At 34.7% G+C, this 21,797-nt stretch overlaps 2 protein-coding genes across 2 annotated transcripts; one reads left to right on the top strand and one right to left on the bottom strand.

The window, feature by feature from the left end:
• The first annotated feature begins 5,386 nt into the window (after window positions 1-5,386).
• On the top strand, window positions 5,387-7,930 carry LOC115955110 (small nuclear ribonucleoprotein E-like). Its single transcript, XM_031073160.1, has 6 exons — window positions 5,387-5,508; window positions 5,638-5,664; window positions 5,799-5,861; window positions 7,438-7,516; window positions 7,597-7,642; window positions 7,715-7,930. Exons 1-6 carry the CDS (start codon window positions 5,467-5,469, stop codon window positions 7,722-7,724), a joined length of 267 nt encoding a protein of 88 aa, XP_030929020.1. The 5' UTR covers window positions 5,387-5,466; the 3' UTR covers window positions 7,725-7,930.
• An 8,885-nt stretch (window positions 7,931-16,815) lies between these two features.
• Window positions 16,816-20,088, bottom strand: LOC115954934 (GDSL esterase/lipase At4g10955-like). The gene is made up of 3 exons (XM_031072937.1): window positions 19,919-20,088; window positions 19,105-19,196; window positions 16,816-18,119 (listed from the first exon to the last, which is right to left on the bottom strand). The coding sequence occupies exons 2-3, from the start codon at window positions 19,173-19,175 to the stop codon at window positions 17,123-17,125; spliced, it is 1,068 nt and encodes a 355-aa protein (XP_030928797.1). The 5' UTR covers window positions 19,176-19,196; window positions 19,919-20,088; the 3' UTR covers window positions 16,816-17,122.
• Window positions 20,089-21,797: the final 1,709 nt, after the last annotated feature.

The raw sequence follows: 21,797 nt of genomic DNA, 5'->3' as shown, positions 1-21,797 counted from the left end.
CCTTCCCTTGCACTTTGGCATGCTCGACTTGGTCACGCATCTTCCTCTCAGGTACAACAATTGGCTTCTAGAGGTTTGTTAGGTTCAATGTCTACAGAAAATTTTGATTGTGTCTTATGTCAGTTAGGAAAACAACTAGTTTTGCCTTTCAATACTAGTGAATCAATATCCACTGATATCTTTGACCTTATTCATTCTGATGTTTGGGGGCCTTCCTCTGTCTCTAGTTGTAGAAAGGGAAAATTTCTGACCTATCACAAGCTGACACATCATACTACCAAGTCCAAAAAATACAGCCAATTACAAAGCGTCATGTATTGCTGCTAGGTTTTGCTATCACTACTCACAAACCAACAGAAATTTCTCAAGTGTCATGCAAAAACCAATCACACATCAGCGCATATAAGCATGACGTAAGCAGTCCAGCACGTGTAAGCGATGACATATGCAATCCAGTGCATGTAAGTGATGACATAAGTGGACCAATCAGGCTGTGACATGTGTCACCAATCAAACTCCGCCACGTGTTGCTCACCCACCCCTAAACTCCTATAAATAGAAGCCTTCCTAAGGCATTTAAGAGGACCAAGCCATCTGGAGCACAAGCAGCATCAGAGAAGGTTTAGAAGCACTCAGAAAGTACAGAAACTCTGTAGGAATCAAGCCTCAAAGCCTTCAAGAACTTCAACCCCAAAATCAAAGAACATTCGTAGCAGAATCATCCAAACTATCTGCCTAGATCTCAAAGTTCATTGGAATCAAGCTCAAAAACCTTCAGAAACCCCAACAAATCACAAATCAGTAAAGCTCTACGAATTCAAGCCTCCAAAATCCCGAAGAACTTCCACCACAAACCTTCAAATATGAAAAACATTCGAAGAGGAATCATCCAAATCATATTCCTAGATCTCAAAGTTCACTGGAATCAAGCTCAAAAGCCTCCAGAAACCTCACAAACCATAAATCAGTGATGTTCTACGGATTCAAGCCTTTAAAGCCCCGAAGAACTTCCACCACAAATCTTCGAAGACGAAGAACACACAAAGAACAAAGGATTTCTAACAAGCTCATAGTCAGAGATTCATTGTAATTCTGTTTCAAAGATCTTTGATCCATTCTTCAGCCAAATTGAAGTATATTTGGTGTTCAAATCAAAATCACATTACTACAAATCCAATCAACAAGTCTTTTAAGGAGATCGAATCAGAGGATAACTCTTTTGTAATTATAGAGAATTGTACCACACAATCATCAATACAAATTCGCATTTGTGAAATTATTTTACTTGTCCGACTTATTTCGAACCAAGAAATTTAGTCATCCACACTAGTATTGGTGGGTTTCAATATTTTGTTGTCTTTGTTAATGATTACTCTCGCTATAGCTGGATTTTTAATATGAAACATCGTTCTGAATTATTGCAAGTATATTCTAATTTTGTAAAAATGGTTGAAACTCAATTTTCCAAACACATCCAATTTTTTTGATCTGATAATGCTCTTGAGTATACTCAATATGCTTTTCAAGCTTTTTTGCATTCCTATGGCATTGTTCATAAACTAACTTGTCCAGGTACCTTTCAGCAAAATGGTAGAGCCGAACGAAAACTTCGTCATAATCTTGACATTGTTCATGCTCTCCTTCTCTCTACCAAAGTTCTTACTCCTTTTTGGGGCGAAGTTGCTATTCATACTATTAATCGCATTCCAAGTCCTGTTATCCAAAATCAAACTCCATATGAGCGCCTTTTTAGGTCACTTCCAGACTATCACTACCTTCACTCTTTTGGTTTTGCTTGTTTCGTTCTTCTTCAGCCACATGAGCATAACAAACTTGAGCCTCGGTCAAGGCTTTGTTATTTTCTTAGCTATGGCGAAACACAAAAGGGGTATCAGTGTTATGATCCTATCTCTCATCGCTTTCGTATCTCCCGTAATGTTGTCTTTTAGGAACATCGCCTCTTTGTTGAGCTCTCTCACTTTCGTGCCTCCCTATCTTCCTCCTCTATCTTAGATCTTTTTCCAGATGAGGCACATATTCTTTCTGTAACTACTCCTGATCCTCTTGTAGTTGCTCTTGATTCTCCTGTAGACTTCTCTATCTAATCACCAAATATCATTGATCCAATTCCTAGTTCACCCTTTAATGAACAGGTGGAAGATAAACAGGTCAAAGACGAGCTACCTAACCCCAACCCTAAGCTTAGGTCCCCTGCTCCTGCTCCTGCTCCGTCAAAAGATCTTGCACAAGATATTCCACCTCGTCACTCAACTCGGGTAAGATCCATTCCTGCACATTTACTTGACTATCATTGTTGCACTGCCCTTGCTACACTACATGACCCTCACACCTATCGTGAGGCTTTCACTGACCCTTTATGGCAGATTGCAATGAAAGAGGAACTTGATGCATTATCTAAAAATCATACTTGGGATTTGGTGACACTCCTCTCTAGGAAATATGTGGTTGGTTGTAAGTAGATCCACAAGATTAAGACTCGCTCTGATGGGTCCATTGAGAGCTACAAAACTCATCTCATTGCAAAAGGTTTTACACAGGAGTATGGGATTGATTATGAAGAGACCTTTACTCCAGTTGCTCGTATCTCATTTGTTCGTGCCCTCTAAGCTGTTGCTGCTGCTAGTAAATGAGATCTTTTTTAAATGGATGTCAAAAATACATTCCTTAATGGGGATTTAAGTGAAGAAGTTTATATGCAACCTCCTCTTGGTCTCTCTGTTGACTCCAACAAGGTTTGTCACATTCGACGTGCACTTTATGGCTTTAAACAAGCTCCACGAGCTTGGTTTGCCAAATTCAACTCTACCATCTCTCGCTTGGGTTACATGGCCAGTTATTATGATTCTGCCTTATTTCTTCGTCGTACTAATAAATAAACTATTTTACTTCTCCTATATGTGAATGATATGATCATAATTGGTGATGACCTCAATGACATTTAAAAACTCAAGGATTTTCTCAGTTAGCAATTTGAGATGAAAAATCTTAGACATCTCAGCTACTTCTTAGGTCTTGAAATCACTCATTCTATAGATGGACTTTATATTACTCAAGCCAAGTATGCCTCTGAACTCTTGTCTCGAGCTGGACACACTAATAGTAAGACTGTTGACAGCAAGACTGTTAACACTCCAATTGAGCTTAATGCGCATTTGACTCCCTCAGGGGGGAAACCATTGTCTAATCCCTCTCATTACAGACGCTTGGTTGGCAGTCTAGTTTATCTCATTGTCACTCGTCCAGACATTTCCTATGTTGTTCACCAGGTGAGCCAATATCTATCTGCTCTACGATTGACTCACTATACTGCTGTTCTGCGCATTCTTCGATACCTAAAGGGCACTCTCTTTTATAGTCTTTTCTACTCTGCTCAATTTCCTCTTATTTTCCGTGCATTTTCTGATGCTGATTAGGTAGGAGATCCCACTGATCACAAGTCCACCACTGATTATTGCTTTCTTCTTCGTTCTTCTCTAATTTCTTAGCAAAGTAAGAAACAAACTCATGTGGCCTGCTCCAATACTGAAGCAAAATATCGTGCCCTTACTGATACCACATCTAAGCTCCTTTGGCTACGATGGCTTCTCAAAGACTTAGGTGTGTCTACATCTTCTACTACTCCTCTTTATTATGACAACCAGAGTGTCATTCATATTTCTCACAATGATGTCTTCCATGGACGGACTAAACACATCGAGATCGATTGTCATTTTATCCGTTATCATCTTGTTCATGGTGCTCTCAAGCTGATCTCAGTCTCCTCTAAAGATCAACTTGCAAATATCTTCACCAAGTCAAATCCTAAAGGACGCCTTTGTACTTTGGTTGACAACCTCAAGTTGGTCTCACATCCACCTTGAGTTTGAGGGGGCTGTTAATGTGTATAGTGTTGTGGGCTTTAGGCCCAACTAGATTACTTGTATAGCACACATTTTTGTACTACACTCTTACTTGTACTGCACTCATATGCCTCCTATATAAAAGCACTCATGTATATTCTTTCATTTGAGAAATACAATACTATTACATTCAGTATTTCTAACAACCTACACGCTATAACATTCCTCTTGTGTGTATAGGTTACACGGGACAAGCACAAGCAACCCATCAACCACTGCAAGACTCATGTTGATCAATTTTTCTTCCCCTTCCCAAACTCTTAGGCACAGTAAATTCAGCAAACTCCTCAGGTCCCATATCAAACAAAACAACCATGCTTCGAGAATTCTCTTTCTCTTTGCCCGTTTTAGTTTTCACCATCCAATGGAATGCCCTATTAACAACAATGGAGAAGCCCTCCTCGCCAATAACATACACAGACTTAGATAATGGAAAGAGCTTGTACCATGTCCATGCTGTATCAATGTTTCACCACTTGCCAGTACGAATCGTGTACATCTCAACTTCTCTGGGTCGCTAAAGTTGAGGAGCTTGGTGAAATGGTCGTGAGGGAATGGATCATCAGAGGAATGCAGAGTGAAGCAGTGTTTGCGAATATTAAGGTCAAAATGGCGCAGGAGAAGTTGGTTTTGGGTTTTGGAAAGAGAGAAATTGAGGTGAATGGTGATGAAATAAGGAGTAGAAATTAGAGACCACCATGACTTACAAACGCTCCTGCATCCTATGATCGAGACCACGGGGAGTCTTTTAAGGATTTCGATGACTATCTCGACTGGTAGATAGTCTGACATATTCGAGTGGGATTGCATTGAAACAGAAAATTTTCACACACACACGTTTATATTTATATACATGACATCTCATTTTGCCCTAATATTAAAAGGCCTGGCCCAAAAAATAATGAGCTTGCTATGTGTGCTATAAGTAAATTCCACGTAGAAACACAATATTAATTCATGTTTCTCAAAAAAAAAAATTAAATTGCAAATTTACCTCAAGTTTAGAGTTTTTGGATTTTATTCCATAAATTTTAGAATTTGAATTTTACACCTTGAAATTTGAAAGTGTTTAGATTTTTAATTTTGACATTTTGGAATTTAAATTTTACATCCTAAAATTTGGAGGTGTTGAGATTTTACCTCTCAAATTCTGAAATTTCAAAATATAAAATTCAACTATTCCAAACTTTAAGGAGTAAAATCCAAACACCTCTAAAAGTTAAGAGTAAAATCTAAATTCTAAAATATGTGTAAAATCTAAACACCCGAGAAATTATAAGATTCACATGATGGATAAGTGACGTGGTCTACTATTTCATTAAAAAATTCTACTTGTTTAAAATTGTTAATTAAAATTAATTACTAACTCAGTAATTTTAAATATTTAGAAATTTTTTAATGAAACAGTGAACAAATGAAGTGATAAAAGTACCCTATAATTTCTCCTTTCAAGCATGATAGGCCTCCTATAAAACCGTCCCTAAAGTTATTTTACATTAGCTTTCTCTCTTTCTCTGTGAGTGTCGAATTTTGCAGAACCGCAGCCATGGCAAGCACCAAAGTTCAGAGGATTATGACCCAACCCATTGTAAGCTCTCACTTCATTACTTTCCTTTCTCAATATGTTTACTATTTTTTCTAGGGTTTGCTTTACTTTCTTTGTTCACTCACTATCACTCTCTTTTTTGTTGATTTCTTGGGGTTCGTGTGCCGCCAGAACCTGATTTTCAGGTTTCTTCAGAGTGTAAGTCCTTATTTTTGGCCATTTTGAATGGTTTTGTCTTCTGGGTTTGCTTTGATTTTGTTTGTTCTTTAATGGGTTGTGAAGTTTTTGAGCTAATTTTTGCTTTTTTCTGTTTTGGTTGGGAATTGGTACAGAAAGCTCGCATTCAGATATGGCTTTTTGAGCAGCGAGACCTGAGGATCGAGGGCCGTATCATCGTATGTTTTATGTCTAAGCTTATCTATTCATTTTTTTTAATCACTGCTAAATCTTTGTTATTTTGTAGGTTCTGGGTTGCTTTGTGATTGGTTTTTGGGGGGAAAGAAAGGTTTACTGGGGTTTAGTGGTTATTTTATCACACTGTAGATGGTGTTTTGAGTTGCAATTTACATTGTAGAATTTGAGATTTAGACATTTAGTGTTATTTTAGCTTTAGAATGATATTTACTTTTTAGGGAAAATTAAATTTGGGTAGTGCCACAGCGTTTGAAATTAAAGTGACAGAATTTTAGTGGGGCAAGAAAGATGTGTTAACATCTAGAATGTTTTAGTGTAATCAAAGGTTTAAGTTCATGATTGATACATTTGATAAAGGAGGTGAGAATGCTAGGCAATGTCTTAAGATTTGTTCAAGAATTGTCATGGTAAAATAGTTGGAATTTCTGATTGATATGATTCATGAAATTCTTATGAGCATTGTTTTAGTCAGGTTTATGAATTGTTATGCTAGGCAATGTCTTATGAACATTGTTTTAGTCAGGTGTGAATCCTAGGCAATGTCTAAAGATTTGTTCAATAATTGTCATGCTAAAATAGTTGGAATTCCTGAGTGATATGTTTCATGAAATTCTTATGAACATTGTTACCTGTAGATTCCTGTGCTAATGAGTTATAACTCAACTGGCACTTCTCCCATAGTAACTGGTTAGAGGGTGTGACCATGGGTTCAAGACCCACAAGGTGCAAGTGTAACTTATCCCAAAAAAAAGAAAAAGAAAAAAGAAAAAAGAGGGAAACTGTTGTTTCTATTTAAAATTGAAACCCTTGCAAAAAGAAAATTTTAAAACTGCTGGGTATTGGGATTATTAGGGCCTGTTTGGTTATGTTTGCAGAAAATAGATTTTAAGAACTGGTTTTAGAGAGCAATAAGAAAGCTCCAAAATGATTTTGTTTTCAAAAAAAAGAAATTTCCTTAAGCAGTAAACAAAAGAAATAGTTTTTTTTTTTTTTTTTTTGATAAGTAAACAAAAGAAATAGTTTTAGGAAATATTGCTGTGATGTTCTCTGAAAAAATGCTAATTTTTAAGAATGATTCTCTGGAAGTAGATTTTGAAAGTGGCTGGATTTTTAGTAACATATATGATAATTATCTTTGTCATATAATATGTATTGCAAACATGTCTAAAATGTGAAATTTTAAAATTTCCATTGTAATAACTTTGAAATATTTGTGAACAGTAATCTTTTGTTCCGCACGCCTGATTATGAATATAGCATGTGTTTATTTTATTTATTAGGATCAGGATTCTACAGATTTCTTAGATCAATAAACATGGAGTTTGTCTAATCTTGGTTGTTGAGTGAGATTTTATTGCCATAATTGCACCTTATTTGTCATGCATTAAAAGATGTCTATTCCAACTGAAAATGGCCATAATTGCACCATATTTAGCGCCATCTCTAAATGTTGAACTTTGGTTAAAATGCTGAGATCACCCTGAATTTCGAGCATCTTTTACAATTCTAAGTGAATAAATATAAATTTATTCAAATGTAAATTTTTGTGCCCTACAGGGCTTTGATGAGTACATGAATTTGGTGCTGGATGATGCTGAAGAAGTCAATGTTAAGAAGAAGAGCAGAAAATCTTTAGGTGGGCTCGTTTTCTCACTCCTTTTTCTTTACCTTCTCCTAAATGTGCATTCTTTGAAGTGGTTCATCTATTTTGTTCAGGGAGGATTCTTCTTAAGGGAGACAACATAACTCTGATGATGAACTCGTAAGTTTACTGAACCGAAAGCCACTCTTCTCTCTCTCTCTCTCTCTTGATGATTTTCTTTTCAATTTACAGTGGAAAGTGATGATGATTCCAGCAATTGTGTAAATTGGCATTATGATGCCTTTCCAATCACCTGGCAGCCTAGCATCTCTGTTTACTGACATCTTAGATACAATCTTGAACATCAAGAATTGTTAATGTAACATAGGGATGATTTTCTATCGATCGAGTAAGATACATTGGCCCTGTTGCTCTTTTACATTGTCTATCCTGCCTTGTTTCTAATAATTTCTGCTTCATCTGCATTTTTTAGAATCTTGATTGGCCCATAGAGAAGAAAATCTATACAGGTTTGAATTTCCCCCCTCCCAACTATCAAATTATCTAAAGGGAAGTTCAAACTCCCTTCTGTCTGGTTTACAAAAGCTTAATCAAATGTTTAACTTGGAACTCAAATTAATGGATAAAATCGGTTCCAAATTTTCATGTAAATCTTTTTTTTAATAGCTGAATGATTAAAATAAACTAAAGGGGAAAAAGTGAAAGAAAAGGGCAGTTAAGTACTGGTAGAGCAAAATGGTGGAGAGCTCAGAGCTATATTAATTTTTCTGTAGGCAGCTCCTAGTTTCTGTTTTTACTCATTTCAATAAAATCTTTATCTGTTTATCTAAAAAAGAGTCAGTCGGCCAAGGTTTTAGGAAGAAATTGACTGGTTGGAGAAATACATGGACCCAGTTTAGATGAGGGAAGTAGTGGAGAAATACAAATTTCATCATGGTGTACCTGTATCCTTGGCATTTTGTATACCATTCTGCTCATGGGAAGCAAATGCTTTGACTATGGGGTGTCCTCAACTCTACATCTTCTTATCTGCAGGTTGGTCATCAGGTCTCGGGTTTGGACAAGTGTTGGAAATTGAATATTTTTTGGACCCTCTTTGTAGCACTAACCATCCAAATCAAAACGCAAAGTATACTCAGCCATTTCAACTAAATCCATTATATTGAAAACCATACAATCCCATCTCAAGGGGCTGCAAACAAAAATAGGAAAACCTAACAGGTGTGATCTTAGTAGTGGGCCTAGTGGCAATGAAGTTGGACGATGTAATCGGCCAAGCTTAGGGGAGAGAGAGTAGAAATTGTCCTTAGGACAATCCTTACTTAAATCCCAATACTCCACTAATTAACCTATCCATCTTTCTTTGTTTCTTAACCTCTTCTTTGATTGTACGAATTATGTGTAGTTTCATATGTTGGAGGATCTGCCTTTATATGTGTGCACTTGGTTTCTATTGGAATTTTGTGGACTACAATATCTTTGTCTAGGCCTAGCATGTCTTTAGTATGGTGGCTAAGCAAAGTCATCATGGAATTCTCTAAGTAGGGCAATTAAATTATCTTTCAACTCCACTGGAAACCAGCCACCTATTTTCACTTCGATAGAGCTTTCTTCCTCATTAGCCAAGTTTGCTGCCTCAATCTCCCGATGTTTAGTCTAAACCCCTTTACTTTGTCTCTCTAATGCCTCAAGAATGTCGTTTAGCAATTTGGTATCCTCGTCTTAATCAACAACTTGAGTTAGTGGCATACTCCTTGGGCCTTGGACCACGTCTAGGATGGTCTATACTAGGCTACAATCATTTTCCAAAACGAGAATGTTTCCTAATCTTTCATTCTTCATGGTGGTCATAAACCTTGACCCTCCAATAGCCAAAGTACTTCTTACTCAGTTTAGCAAAGTGCCTAACATAGTTGCCTTGGCCTCCGTCTCCTTGACAAATAGCAGGGCTAACCGGCCAGCTCACCTTCATTGCAATCATCTAATTACGTAACCACTTTTGGTTGAATTACTGTTACTGTACTTTGGTAGGTTTTGAAAAGGAAACCATGACGTTTAGATTTTTATTTTTTTAAAGAAAGAAATAACTTAAAAATTGGGCACAGAAGGCTATACCTGAATACACTTCTTCAATTATGTTGTTGATGGTGAACTGTTCATCACTTGACTCTCCATTGATCAGTGTGTTTGTTAGCTCTAGGTTCTCCCACAAACAATCACAATTCACAGTCTATCTCTATGAATATGTAAAAGAAGATTTGTTACATTTGTAGGCCATGTTGTAAGTTATGATTTTTTTTTTCAGAAGATGTTTGATTTTAGTTAGCTTGATTTGTTGGGATGGTGATTATTGATGGTGAAAATGGTTTTTTCTACTGAAATATTTCATGGATTTTGGTGGTTGGAATGAAAAAGTGAATTAACATACTAACACGATAATGACATTTTAACAAAAGAGAATCATCGTCAGTTTGGGAATTTGTTTATTTTCGGTAGATTGTTTGCATAGTATTTATCAAAAGATATAGTTTTTTTTATTTATTAATTTTATGTTAAATCTGTTACAAAAAGCTAAAAGCTAGTTCATTTAAAAAAAAAAAAACTTTTTTCAACAATTTTCAAAACACACACTTTAATTACATTTTCTTCCTATTTATAGAGGGTTTTTTAAAAGTTTGAAAACTCATTTTTAAGAATGGACTTGGATTGGACCTAATTTTCATTACACTGGACCCATCCAAATGATGATACATGTCCAACAATGGACACATGGCATCATCTAGATGGGTCCAGTACAACTAGACTCTAGAACCAATCATTACTCTTAAAAGATATTATGAGTGTTTGAGTCGGAAAGAGTTTTTTTTTTTTTTTTAATATATATATAATTAAAAAGTAAAAAGAAAAAGAAAAAATTCATCACTTGCTTCTTCTTCTTTTTTACGATTATGACTTTCTTATATTTATGCATTAATACTAAGGGTTTTTAGTTTAATACGGTCTAATCAAGATGCAATGGTCACGTAATTTTAAAATGTTACAATTTGGTCAATTTAAATTTGAAAAGGAGAAAGATATCATATCATCACTCAGTCTGTTTTCTATCCATTTATTACTGCATTTTGACCATTTTGTTCCTTTAAAATATGATGTTGGTTCAATTTTGATAACTTAAACTTGGTGTTACTCAGCATTCCACCAGTATATATGAATAGAAAATAGGAGGAACTAAACTGTTACATTTTAAAATTTAAGGAACTAAAATAAAACATACCATGTACTTGAGGAACCATAAATACAACATTATATATTTAGGGTAGTGATTGTTGCACATAGTGTGTACGACATTACTGTACGTACACTGTGTGCAACAGGAATGACCTATATTGGCCAATTTCATGCTTTTTTTATTTTATTTTTTTACGCTAGTTTCTTAAAAAATTGCATTATTCCGCATTTTCTCATATAGTTTTGTAAAGAATTAGACCAAAAAAGTTTCCTAACTGGTAATATTTTTTTAAAATCCCCGTAAAGTTGGGTTATATAACCATTGAGATCTTGCTTCTACATTTTCTCATATGGTTTTGCAAAGAATTAGAGAATTTTTTTTTATTAACTAGTAGTATTTTTTCAAAATCCTCGTAAAGTTGAGTTATACAACAATTGAGACCTTGCTTCATTAATCGAGTTGCATAAAAGTTTATTGGACCCATGCAAACATAATAAGATTATACATCTTTCTTTCTTTCTTTCTTTATTTTTTTTTTTTTTTTTTGAGGAACTATATTATTTGTTCTAATAATGAGAATTAAGTGCAGTTTTGCAAAAAATTAGAGCAAAAAAGTTTATTAACTAGTAGTATTTTTCCAAAATCCCCGCAAAGTTGGGTTATACTACAATTGAGACCTTGCTTCATCAATCGAGTTGCATAAAAGTTTATTGGACCCATGCAAACATAGTAAGATTATACATCTTCTTTTTTTTTCCTTTTATAAATATGATAAAATTTTAACATTTGACCTTTGCCCCTTGATAATCGCTCTTTATCATATGATATTATTTGTTCTTTTTTTTTGAGGAATGATATTATTTGTTCTAATAAGTTATAATAAAGAGAATTAAGTGTTATTCTTTAAATTCCCTTCTTAAGATTCAGCTATGTAACTACTTAAAAAATACACTTCCATTTCCATGAGAAAAAAATTCACATGGCAAAATCTTAAAAATGAAACCTAAGAAACAGCACCTAAATACTATGCCTATAAGGTATGTAAAATTATTAGGTATTCTAAAATATAGTGACGTGGTGCTTCCTTTTCTCATATTTATGGTGAATCTCTTGCACCCTATATAAAACTTTCCATTTTTAACTATGAGCATAGAATACCTTATACTTACTCAGTGAGGTATTAGTTACAAATGAGTGTTGGCTATGGAACACATTGAGTATTTCTTTTTTTTCTTTTTTTAGTGTATGTTAGGGAACAGTTTATTTAGCTGAAACTGAAAATTTTTTACTAAATTACTATAGATAAAACTAAAAGGTAGCTGAAATATTATAGTGAAACCCATAAATAATAACAAAAATAAGCTGAATAGTAAAAAATGTTGACTTTTTAAGCCAATGCCAAACGCACACCAAGGGTCTGTTTGGTTGAAGGGATGAAAAATTGGGAAGATAGAAAATGGTGGGGTGGATGGAAAAGGGGGAGAATATAAAATATTTTAATTTTTCTCTTTTTTTGTTTGGTTGGGAGTGGAAAAGTGGAGAGATGGAAAAAGTGAGTTTATATAAATTTACTCATACACTCTTGTTAAAAAATAATGTCCAATTAAAACAAAAATGTGACAAACAAACAAAAAAAAAAAGCACTCACCCAATTTATTTTTTAAAAATCATGTCCCAAAAAAAAAAGGGGAACGTACCCGGCACAACAAAAAAAAAAAAAAAAAAAAAAAAAAAAAAAAAAAAAAACAAGGAAAAAAAAAATAAAGATAAGAAGTGGACATGAGCATTTTTGTCCATTAAGCAGTCTCATTTTCTCCTTTCAGTTCTCTCTATTTTTGGGAAAAACTTTTTAGTGAGGTCAAAGAGAAAATACTTGAGCTTCACCATTTATTTTCCTTCCTCCTCACCCAACCAAACACACTCAAAAAAAATTTCCTTCTCATTTTCTCTCCAAAGTTTTCCATCCACCCTATTTCACATCCAAACAAACAAACCCTTAAAGTGCAAGCTACAGCCTACGACATTCATTGCTAACCAGGCTATCCAACTCTAAACATAACTTTCAGGAATTTTTTTTTCCCAAAATAACCTTAAATATCAAACCATTTCATTAGTTGTCACATTTCAAAACAATGTGGGAAACTAGCATCTCGAGTGTCTAAAACTCAAGTTTCAAGATAAAACTCGAGTTTCTAAGTCTCGATTTGTAAGCTGTGGCATTTGATGTGGAAAAATATCCACGTGGAACTCAAGTTTTTAAGACTCGAGTTTCACATTTTTATTTTTTCGTTCTTCTTCCTCGCATGCGTTTCCTTCTTCTTCTTCTCTTCGTTCTTCAACGTTGCAGATCTAAAGACCAAATCGTCCACCTAGCGTTCAATTGTCCAATCAACCAGATCGGCTCACCCAACGTTCAATCAACCAGATCGTCTCTTCGTTCTTCCTCTGTTCTTCGGAGCTCCAGACGGCTCTTCAATCTGTTCTTCAAATCGTTCTTGCTGTGTTGTTCTCCAAAATCGAGTCTTAGAGACTCGATTTTGCTTTTTAGAATTTAAGTCTATGAGACTCGAGATCTATATGACATCATACTACCAACTCACTAAGTGGAAATCAAGTCCTTAACCCTCGAGTTTTAAATTGAAATCGAGCCTCGAGATACTAGTTTAAATAATTCTTTTAAACATTTATTTAACTTATGATATTGTTTCTCCTCACTATGCTAGCAAATATCCCCTAACTTCCGGGTCTACAATTTATTTCTTCGGATTCTTGCCTCTTTGGTCAACATTTTGGTCTCGATCTTATCATTTTCAAATAATAATGAGCCCGCCCTCGGTCTCACACCATATTGACTATTTAAAGTGTTGCGGAAGAAGAAAGACAAAAGGCAATAGCGTAACTAAGCGTTGGGTCCCAATTAATTCGGTAAAAGAAGGCGGCCACCGAAGACACAAACTGACAAACACTTAAATGAAACAAGCTCCTTACTTTTCCGCCAGTTGGAATTTCCACAGTGATCATAGCAGCGGGACCATCTAAATCATACATTAAAAACTAGGAATTTTGCCGAAGTTCACCAATCAAAAGTATCCGAGCTGTTCTTAATTGAAAAGCATGTCTCAACTTTTTTGACATTTTTTACGTTTGCACGTTCAAACCACCAAACAAAAACTATGAAAAGCAGCTACAGTAAGATACTTTAATTGTTACAACTGGAAATTAGTGACATTATTCAGAATGCAAATGCTACAATTATCTAAACCAACTAGAGAGCTTTTAACTTTTTGGTGTTTTTAATGGAGACAATCTTAGACTTTCACATGCTCCAATGGTTACCCTCAATTTCAGAGTGGACATACTATGTGGAACTCAAATCTCTCTCAATCTTTCGGTACTTTCTGTTCTTTTTCCCGTGAAACCAAACACCATAAGGATGTTTAAACTCTACCTCCTTGATCAGAGGCATCTTCCTGGTAATAAGGGGAGAACTTCCCGTCCTTGTGAACTCTCTTGGACTTATTTCCTGCCCCTGCTTCCTGCAGCAATTTAACCACTTTTCGCATTGCAGGGCGGTTAATAGGGAGTAAGCCAGCGCAAAGAAGGCCGATGTCAAGAATTTTGCTGATCTCTTCTTTGTACTTAGATCCAAGTGTAGGGTCAATTACATGGTCGATTCCTTTCTGATCTATGGTGGTGGACACCCATTTCACCAAGTCTTTCTCCCCAAACTCAGGATCAGTTGGGCATTTACCTGTGACCAACTCCAATATGACCACCCCAAAGCTATAGATATCGCTCTTTTCATTCACCCGAAGTGTATAACCATATTCTGCATTAGGTTCAAATCAAAGCAGAATGAATTAGAAACAAGCCAGCGGCTTAGAATTTATTAAATCCTATTAAAGATAATGATTTTTAAGTGGATGAAAACCATTTAAGTGGGCATATTGCATACTGCAGAGACTATACCAATAATTTTCGCAATCACTAGTCTACTCAAACAAACTACATAGCTTATGGTATGTATGAACGGACTACATGATCAAATGAAATATAAGTTATTTCACAATATGAAACCAAGAATATAAAAACTAATAAATGATAGTAGTGAGTGCTCAATTCAGCATAGCAAAATAAATCAGTGAGTGATCAAGTGACACGTTAGCAATTATTAGTTTTCATATTCTTGGTTTCACTTGATCAAATGTCTCTCACATATTGAGATGCTGAACAACAATAAAATTTGGAATTGATACGGATGGGACGTCATTAGAGTTCGTGTACTATATTCACATATGCCAATTGAAAGTTACTAAGGCCCGTTTGCTTTAGAGATAGCTCAGTTTTCATAATTCAATTTTCAAAATTCATAACTCAATTCTCAGTTTTTGAAAACACTCATTTGCTATTTGCTGTTTCCTGTTTCCTGTTTCCATCACTCTTAACTCAAATTTTTGAATTTTGAGTGATGGAAACAAGTGTTGAAAACCAAACCAAACATAAAATTTTTTGTGAGACTCACGTGTTTTGAGAACTCAGTTATGAAAACTGAGTGATATGATTCAAAAACCCACTCATCCAAACAGGCTCTAAAGCTTTGTTTTTCTAGCCGGGGTAAAAAATAAAAAAGAAACAACAAGAAGGTCGGCCTTTTCTTGAGAACCCCCACCCCGAAAAAAGAAAGCTATAAAAAATTCTGCACCCATGAAAGGCCAAAATAGACTTTTGAGATGGCAAAATGTTAAAAACTTGCTATATATTCATTTAATATTAAAAAATAAAAGATATTTCAAGTGTAACACAAAAAGTTATACCAATTATAGTTGGGCTCAAGTTAACTATATTAGGTATAATTTTAAGCAAAGTTATACTAATTAATAACTTTTTATTAAATGAATACTTAAAAAATCCTATGTTGGATTATATGTTTTTTATGTTCTTAACAAGTATGTCAAATTTGGTGCAAATATGATTTTATTTACTATTTGATCTATAAATTCATGTTTTATGCATAGTTTAACAATAAAAAAAAAAATGAAATTTAAACATTTAATAAATGAAATAGAGAATATGTAATCTAACTGTTGGATTTCCATAATTTTAATTCATAACAATTTATTAGCTGATATAATATTACTTAAAGTTGCAAAATTGTATAATTTGAACCATAACAAATATTTTAACTAGAGGATAATGACATTTCCGTTACGAGAGAAATCAAAACACAATCCTGTCCCAGTTAGGGGCATTTATAAGTTATAACCAAACAAAATTCATTACAACAAAATTGACACCATTAAGTGTATGTTTGGATAGTGCGTTTCACGTCTGCGTCCGCGTTTTCCTTTTTTTTTTTTTTTTTTTTTTTTTTTTTCAGCCGCATATTGTTGACTTTTCAGCCATGAACAGTGACTTATGTACTGTTCATGAGCCCCCACAAACTCCACTTTTTATCAACTTTTTCATTAAAAATGGGTCCCACAGTACTATTTACACATTTAAAAATTATTTTGCTATAGTGTTTTCAGTTTTCAGTTTTCAGTTTCAGCAAAATAAGTTCTATCCAAACAGACCCTAAGTATTACTATTATCTATAAGGTGCATTAAAATAACCCAATATTAACATGTGGCCACTATCGACTGTTGGGTTTAACAAATAACTCAGTGAAATATTCCATCCGTCCTAATTTGTTTGTCTTGTTTGAAAAGTTAAACTTTTTAAGAGAATATCATTTATTGTCTTTTTTGCCTAATAAAAATGTATAAATTTATAAAACTACCATTAAATAAATTTATCAATCTTTTTTTAAAAAGAGTTCTTCTTAATGAGGCAACTAAAAAGATGTCCCAATTAGATTGACTTTTTAAAATATTTGTTAGTTTTCAAATATTTGGTGCTCTGATACCAACTATTGAGAGAAAGACCTAGAGACTGGAGAAAGGGGGTGTAAGAAGATTATGGAAACTGGTTAATAACATATATCACTAAGAAGAATATGGGATAGAGCACAACACAAGATACAACAAACTAAGAGATATTATTAGATTCAACAACTTTTTTACATTAGATATAAAAAATACTGATGAACATTTTACTAGGACTAATAATCTTACAAGGACTTCTAAGAGTTTCCTTTCTCTCTTCACTCTTGCCTCTTCTGAGTTACAAGGACTCTATTTATAGACCACAAAGCTTAGAAATAATGTACAATATTATGCATTTTAGAAGAAAATAGGGGCCTAAGCCATGGATTTACAAGTGGCAAAAAGGTAGGGGCCTAGCTGGAGACGTATCTTCTGTCGGATAGAACTCTGCAATGGTAATAACTCTATGGATGTCAAGATAAGGTTCACATGAATCAGGAGTAGAGGTCCTGGCTGAAGCTAATGCCCCCACACACCTTGTAGTGTTAGTACTTATAAAGCGTAGATTCACAGGCAAAACATTTCCACCACTGTTGAAGTTCATGAAATGTTCTAAAATTTTGACCCTTATCATCATCTAGGAATGGACTCCTATTAATGATCAGATATGCTGAAGGAAGGAGATGCAGTGGTTCTAAACGGGAAGCCTTTGCCACCACACTTGAGCATAGACTCTTTACGGACTTCTTTGTTGCAATCCTCTCAATTAGTCCAAGTCCAGACTCCTCCATCTTCTTCCTGTGTGAAAAATATCCAATGTATTCGAAACAAATAGGATCATTTGGGTTCACAAAAAGGTTAGGAACCCATGAAGATAGCTCTACGAAAGGTTCATGTGATTCGGCACCATTTACAGCACGGCTGATTCCCGCGAGAGCTACCTTCAAAACACTCTTTGAACAGCGGTATACAAACTTCAGGTCTTCACTCTTGATCGCACCCTCTATGGGGACTGAATAGAATGGAGGGTTAAAAAGATAAGTTTCAAGAAAACAACCTGTCTTGGCCATGTTCTTTCCTGCAAGCAATGCCATAGCTGACCCCAGAGAATGTCCTGCTAACCAAACCCTTGCACCTTCATCAACCATTTTTTGAACATAATCCATTGCAACTTTAAAGCAGCGAGTCTTGTGAAGTTTGTTAAAGAAGCACTGTAAGTTTAAGTTGTTGTCACGTAACACGGTGTCTGGCTCCATGATTGTGCCGCGAAAGGCAATAACATATTGTGGGATGTTTGGATCACGCGGTGAATCTGGTGATGGATATTCGTACTCATAAATGGCACCGAATATGGAATCCTTATGCCAAATGGACTTGCCATCATGGTCGATAAGCTTGTCTTTTAATTTGAAATCGAAGGATTCCCACCAAAATGGAGCAAGAGCTTGAGATTCATGGCGGCGTTGTTGGCGGTCACGTTCAAGAATGTATCCTCCTTTAACCAAGCTGGCGAGAACCGATCTTCGGTGATCCATGTTGTTCCTGCGCGCATGGAGAACATTGTAAAATAGTAAAATATATAGTGAAGTTTACTTGTTAATAAGTAGAATTTCAAGAACAGAAGCCACATGATATATCAACTAGTTAGGAAAAAACATATTACATTAGACGATAACAAACAACTTTGAGATATGATGCACCTGGTATAACCAATCTATTTAATGGGACATGTGCCCCCGTTATTTTTTCATGGGCCAAAATTCCAGTGAGTTATGTAATAATACATTAGAATTCAACATCAACCCAGCAAAAAAATGATCAAATTCTTACTCAGAAATGGACTTTCAGCTTACAGAGGACACCAAAAAAAAAAAAAAAAAGAAGGAAAAATAGGAATGGAATTCCAAAGAAGAAAAAGAAAGAATGAGAAAGATTAACTTCTAGTTGGGCCAAAAAAATATGTCTAGTCAAGCCCAAAAGCCTTCGACCACAATCTGTCATATATTTTTCAATAACTACCCTGTGGCTGATTACGATCGAGGGAGAGTTTTGAATGGTCAAAGTGAACATCTTGTTCTTTGGATGCATCAGAATTCACTTGCAGGTTTTTTTTTTTTTTTTTTTTGGGTTGAAAAATAATTATCATACACTAACTATTGCACAATTATCGTACACATACTATCATGTTCGTTGAAATCGTATTTTGAAAACATAATTTCAGATATAATTGTAAAATTAAGACCCTGTTTAGTAGAGTGGTTTAAATACATGTTTTCAGTTTTTAAACAATATTACACATATTTTCACACTTTTTCTCTCACACATATTTCAAAAAAAAAAAAAAAATGAAAACTGTTGTTTAAACACACATACCAAGCAAGCCCTAAATTTTCAAAACACGATTTCCCAAAAAGTATTTATAGAATGTGTGATAAGAAGTGTGTAATAAGATTTAGCATTTTTTGTTGAATAGAATTCCTAGGAGTTGATTACACCCTGTTAGTGAAGTATTGGTTAATGGTCTTACCAGTCAACGTTGTTGAGATGCACGGGCCCTGAAAGGCTGAAATTTTGATCACTCTCGCTCTCAAACGACATGTCCTTTGTTGAGATTTCTGGCTGCAAAAATTCAGAGAAAATCATAATATGTCTAACGACACTCAAATAGAATACACATAAAGGAAAGAACCATGTGGAATACTGGAATGTTCTTTTTTATTTGTCTTGAATGATTTTTAAATAAATTAGTTTATTAAACCTTTTGAGATATTATCTATTTTGTACAAATTTGTTAAAAATTAATAAGAGAAATTCTGCTTAGTCTTTACTTTTTATTATTTAATCAAGATATATATATATATATATATATTAAATCTTTTAGCTTTCAGTTCAAAGAAAACAAACCATTGACAATATCAACTTTGTAAGTTATCTTTATTTACTTTGAAAACAAATTAAAATCTGTGTTTGGAAACTTCCAACCAGATAGTGTTGATTCACTTTTACCTTCTTAATTTGAGAATAAGCTAGTTTCAAGATTAATTATCCATAAAATCAAAACCTTAAAATGCATATAGTAGTGCATTTTTTCACTATTTTATTTATTTGTACATATACATATATATATATATATATATATATGATCTGGTATGCTAACATCTTAGAGATACATAGAGTTCTCTATCATCATTGCATCAGATGATATGAAACAAAACAATTATATCACCAGGTTATCACTAAAATCTGCTTTCAATTACTAAATCTCATTCAATCAAAGGGGAAAAATATATATAATATGAACAATTTAATGGATCAGAAAGCTTAGGAATGAGATTAATTACCTGGGAAGGGCGGTCCTAACATAGCGAGAAGGTGTTGGAGAGAGCCATGGTGAAGAGAGAGAAACAGAGAAACAAAGAAAAGTGTGAATGAGAAATTAATGTGAAGGAAGGAGAAAGAATGGAGTGAGGACTGAGGAAGACGTAGGGAGTTAAATAAACTATGAGGAGAAATAGTCACGTTCCAAAATGTTTTGAGTGTGGGAATGGGATATGAAGAACCATATATAGCTGTGTGGTAGCGGTGGGACCTTGTGACAATGATTAAAAACGAGTGTTTTTTTTTTAATCTTTTATGGGTAAAGATTAGGCAACTTCGTTTAGACACTCTGGATATTTCTAATAAATAGTGAAAGTGACATTATAGATAATTTGCTTAGTGGTTAAATGGAGTTATGCTGCATATGATTAGTGTATAGAGTTTTCTAATGGTGGAAAGAAAAACAGAGATTAGTGAAAATGATATTTTTGCATGATATTTTTTTTTTTTTTTTTTCCTTTGAGATGATTGGCGAAGCGGTGGAGCCGTGGAGGTATATACAACAGGAAAATAGTGTCATGAGGTTCCTTTTTCATTTGTTTGTGCTTATCCATGTGAGGCAGTTGCACATGGACAGGCGAAGCGGTTGTCTTAAAATCCCAATAGTGTGAAAGAGGTTGTGATTGATTGACTGATTGACCTTTGTTTGGTGTTGGAATCCCGGAGACTTTGAACAGGGAAAGAGGTTGGAAGCTTCTAACTCTCAGTGGGTGGCCTGAGTCTGACGGGTGAGTGTGATTCTGTGGGTAGTAAAGAAGCTATATAAAAAATACAAAAAAAAGTGACTGACTGCTTGACTAGCTATAGCCTTTAATACCATTTTCAACAATACTTTTTTTTTTTGAAGAAACATCTGCAGTAATATTAGAAAATGACCGATATGGTCCCAATTCGTAGAAAATTGGCTTTGGTTAGACTGACAACCACCAATACTATTCTACGAAACCAAACAGAATTGACTTTAAGGAGCTTTTGGTGTGATATATATTATGTTGATATAATATTAAAATTTTTAGTTTATTGTTTTTAATATTATCATAATTTAAAATTATAAAATCTATTACATTATCATAATATTATCACATTTTTAAACAATATAATATTAAATTCTTATATTGAGATTACATTAATATAAGATTATAATAACGTAATATCATGATGTAATGTAACATCATGACGAATTAAACATCCCTTGAAGGATTTTGGATTCATAACCTTTTTTTAAATTTTTAAAAGGGGAAGTTAACCAATGCTTTGAAAGTATTAGTTTTGAAATTGTAGGGTCACGATTCGTGGCGGACCGTAACAGTGTCGGGTTCGCACGTAAAATGGCCCTAACAATATCATTTGTAGAGCGTGGGTTTGAAAGGCTAGGCCTTGATCGATAGGCGGTGGGTTTTTCAGGGGATTCATACAAGGTTAAATGATCGTCACCCCTAGAGTACTTCTTATGGAGGTGGGCTGGGAGGCTCTCGTTTCTTGGCCATTTTTCCCAGCCTCTCCCCAAGGTTACTTTGTTTTCTTTTTATACTCGCCTGTATCCATTTATCCTTCATCCACGTGTAGGGTCAATCTTTCCAAAGCTGATACTTGTCCCATCAGTCTATCCCCCAAAGTCGTTGGGGGTGGTTGTAAAAGCCAAAGAATGCGGCCCTGTCGGGTTCAGAACATTAAATGATAATAACAGCAGCTTTCCCCGGATATTTTAGATCTTTTTTCCGAATTTCAGTTTTATACCATTTTTACCCTTCTTTACGAGGGGGAACTTTGGGTCTGCCGAGGACTGAACTACCCTCGGCGGTACCCAAAGGCTATTTTGTTGAACTTGGGCCATAATCCTCC

Source organism: Quercus lobata, chromosome 8 (assembly GCF_001633185.2).
Source record: "Quercus lobata isolate SW786 chromosome 8, ValleyOak3.0 Primary Assembly, whole genome shotgun sequence".
Classification (NCBI taxonomy): domain Eukaryota; kingdom Viridiplantae; phylum Streptophyta; class Magnoliopsida; order Fagales; family Fagaceae; genus Quercus; species Quercus lobata.
Note: the sequence above shows the minus strand (reverse complement) of the source record. Positions and strands in the feature narration are given on the sequence as shown.

Bases quoted from the DNA above. Each gene is read 5' to 3' on its own strand.
- LOC115955110 (XM_031073160.1), top strand. From the start codon at position 5,467: ATGGCAAGCACCAAAGTTCAGAGGATTATGACCCAACCCATT. The intron at 5,509-5,637 runs GTAAGCTCTCAC...GTGTGCCGCCAG, and splicing joins GGATTATGACCCAACCCATT to AACCTGATTTTCAGGTTTCT. The intron at 5,665-5,798 runs GTAAGTCCTTAT...GAATTGGTACAG, and splicing joins TTTTCAGGTTTCTTCAGAGT to AAAGCTCGCATTCAGATATG.
- LOC115954934 (XM_031072937.1), bottom strand. From the start codon at position 19,175: ATGTCGTTTGAGAGCGAGAGTGATCAAAATTTCAGCCTTTCAGGGCCC. The intron at 18,120-19,104 runs GTAAGACCATTA...CCATGCGCGCAG, and splicing joins CATCTCAACAACGTTGACTG to GAACAACATGGATCACCGAA.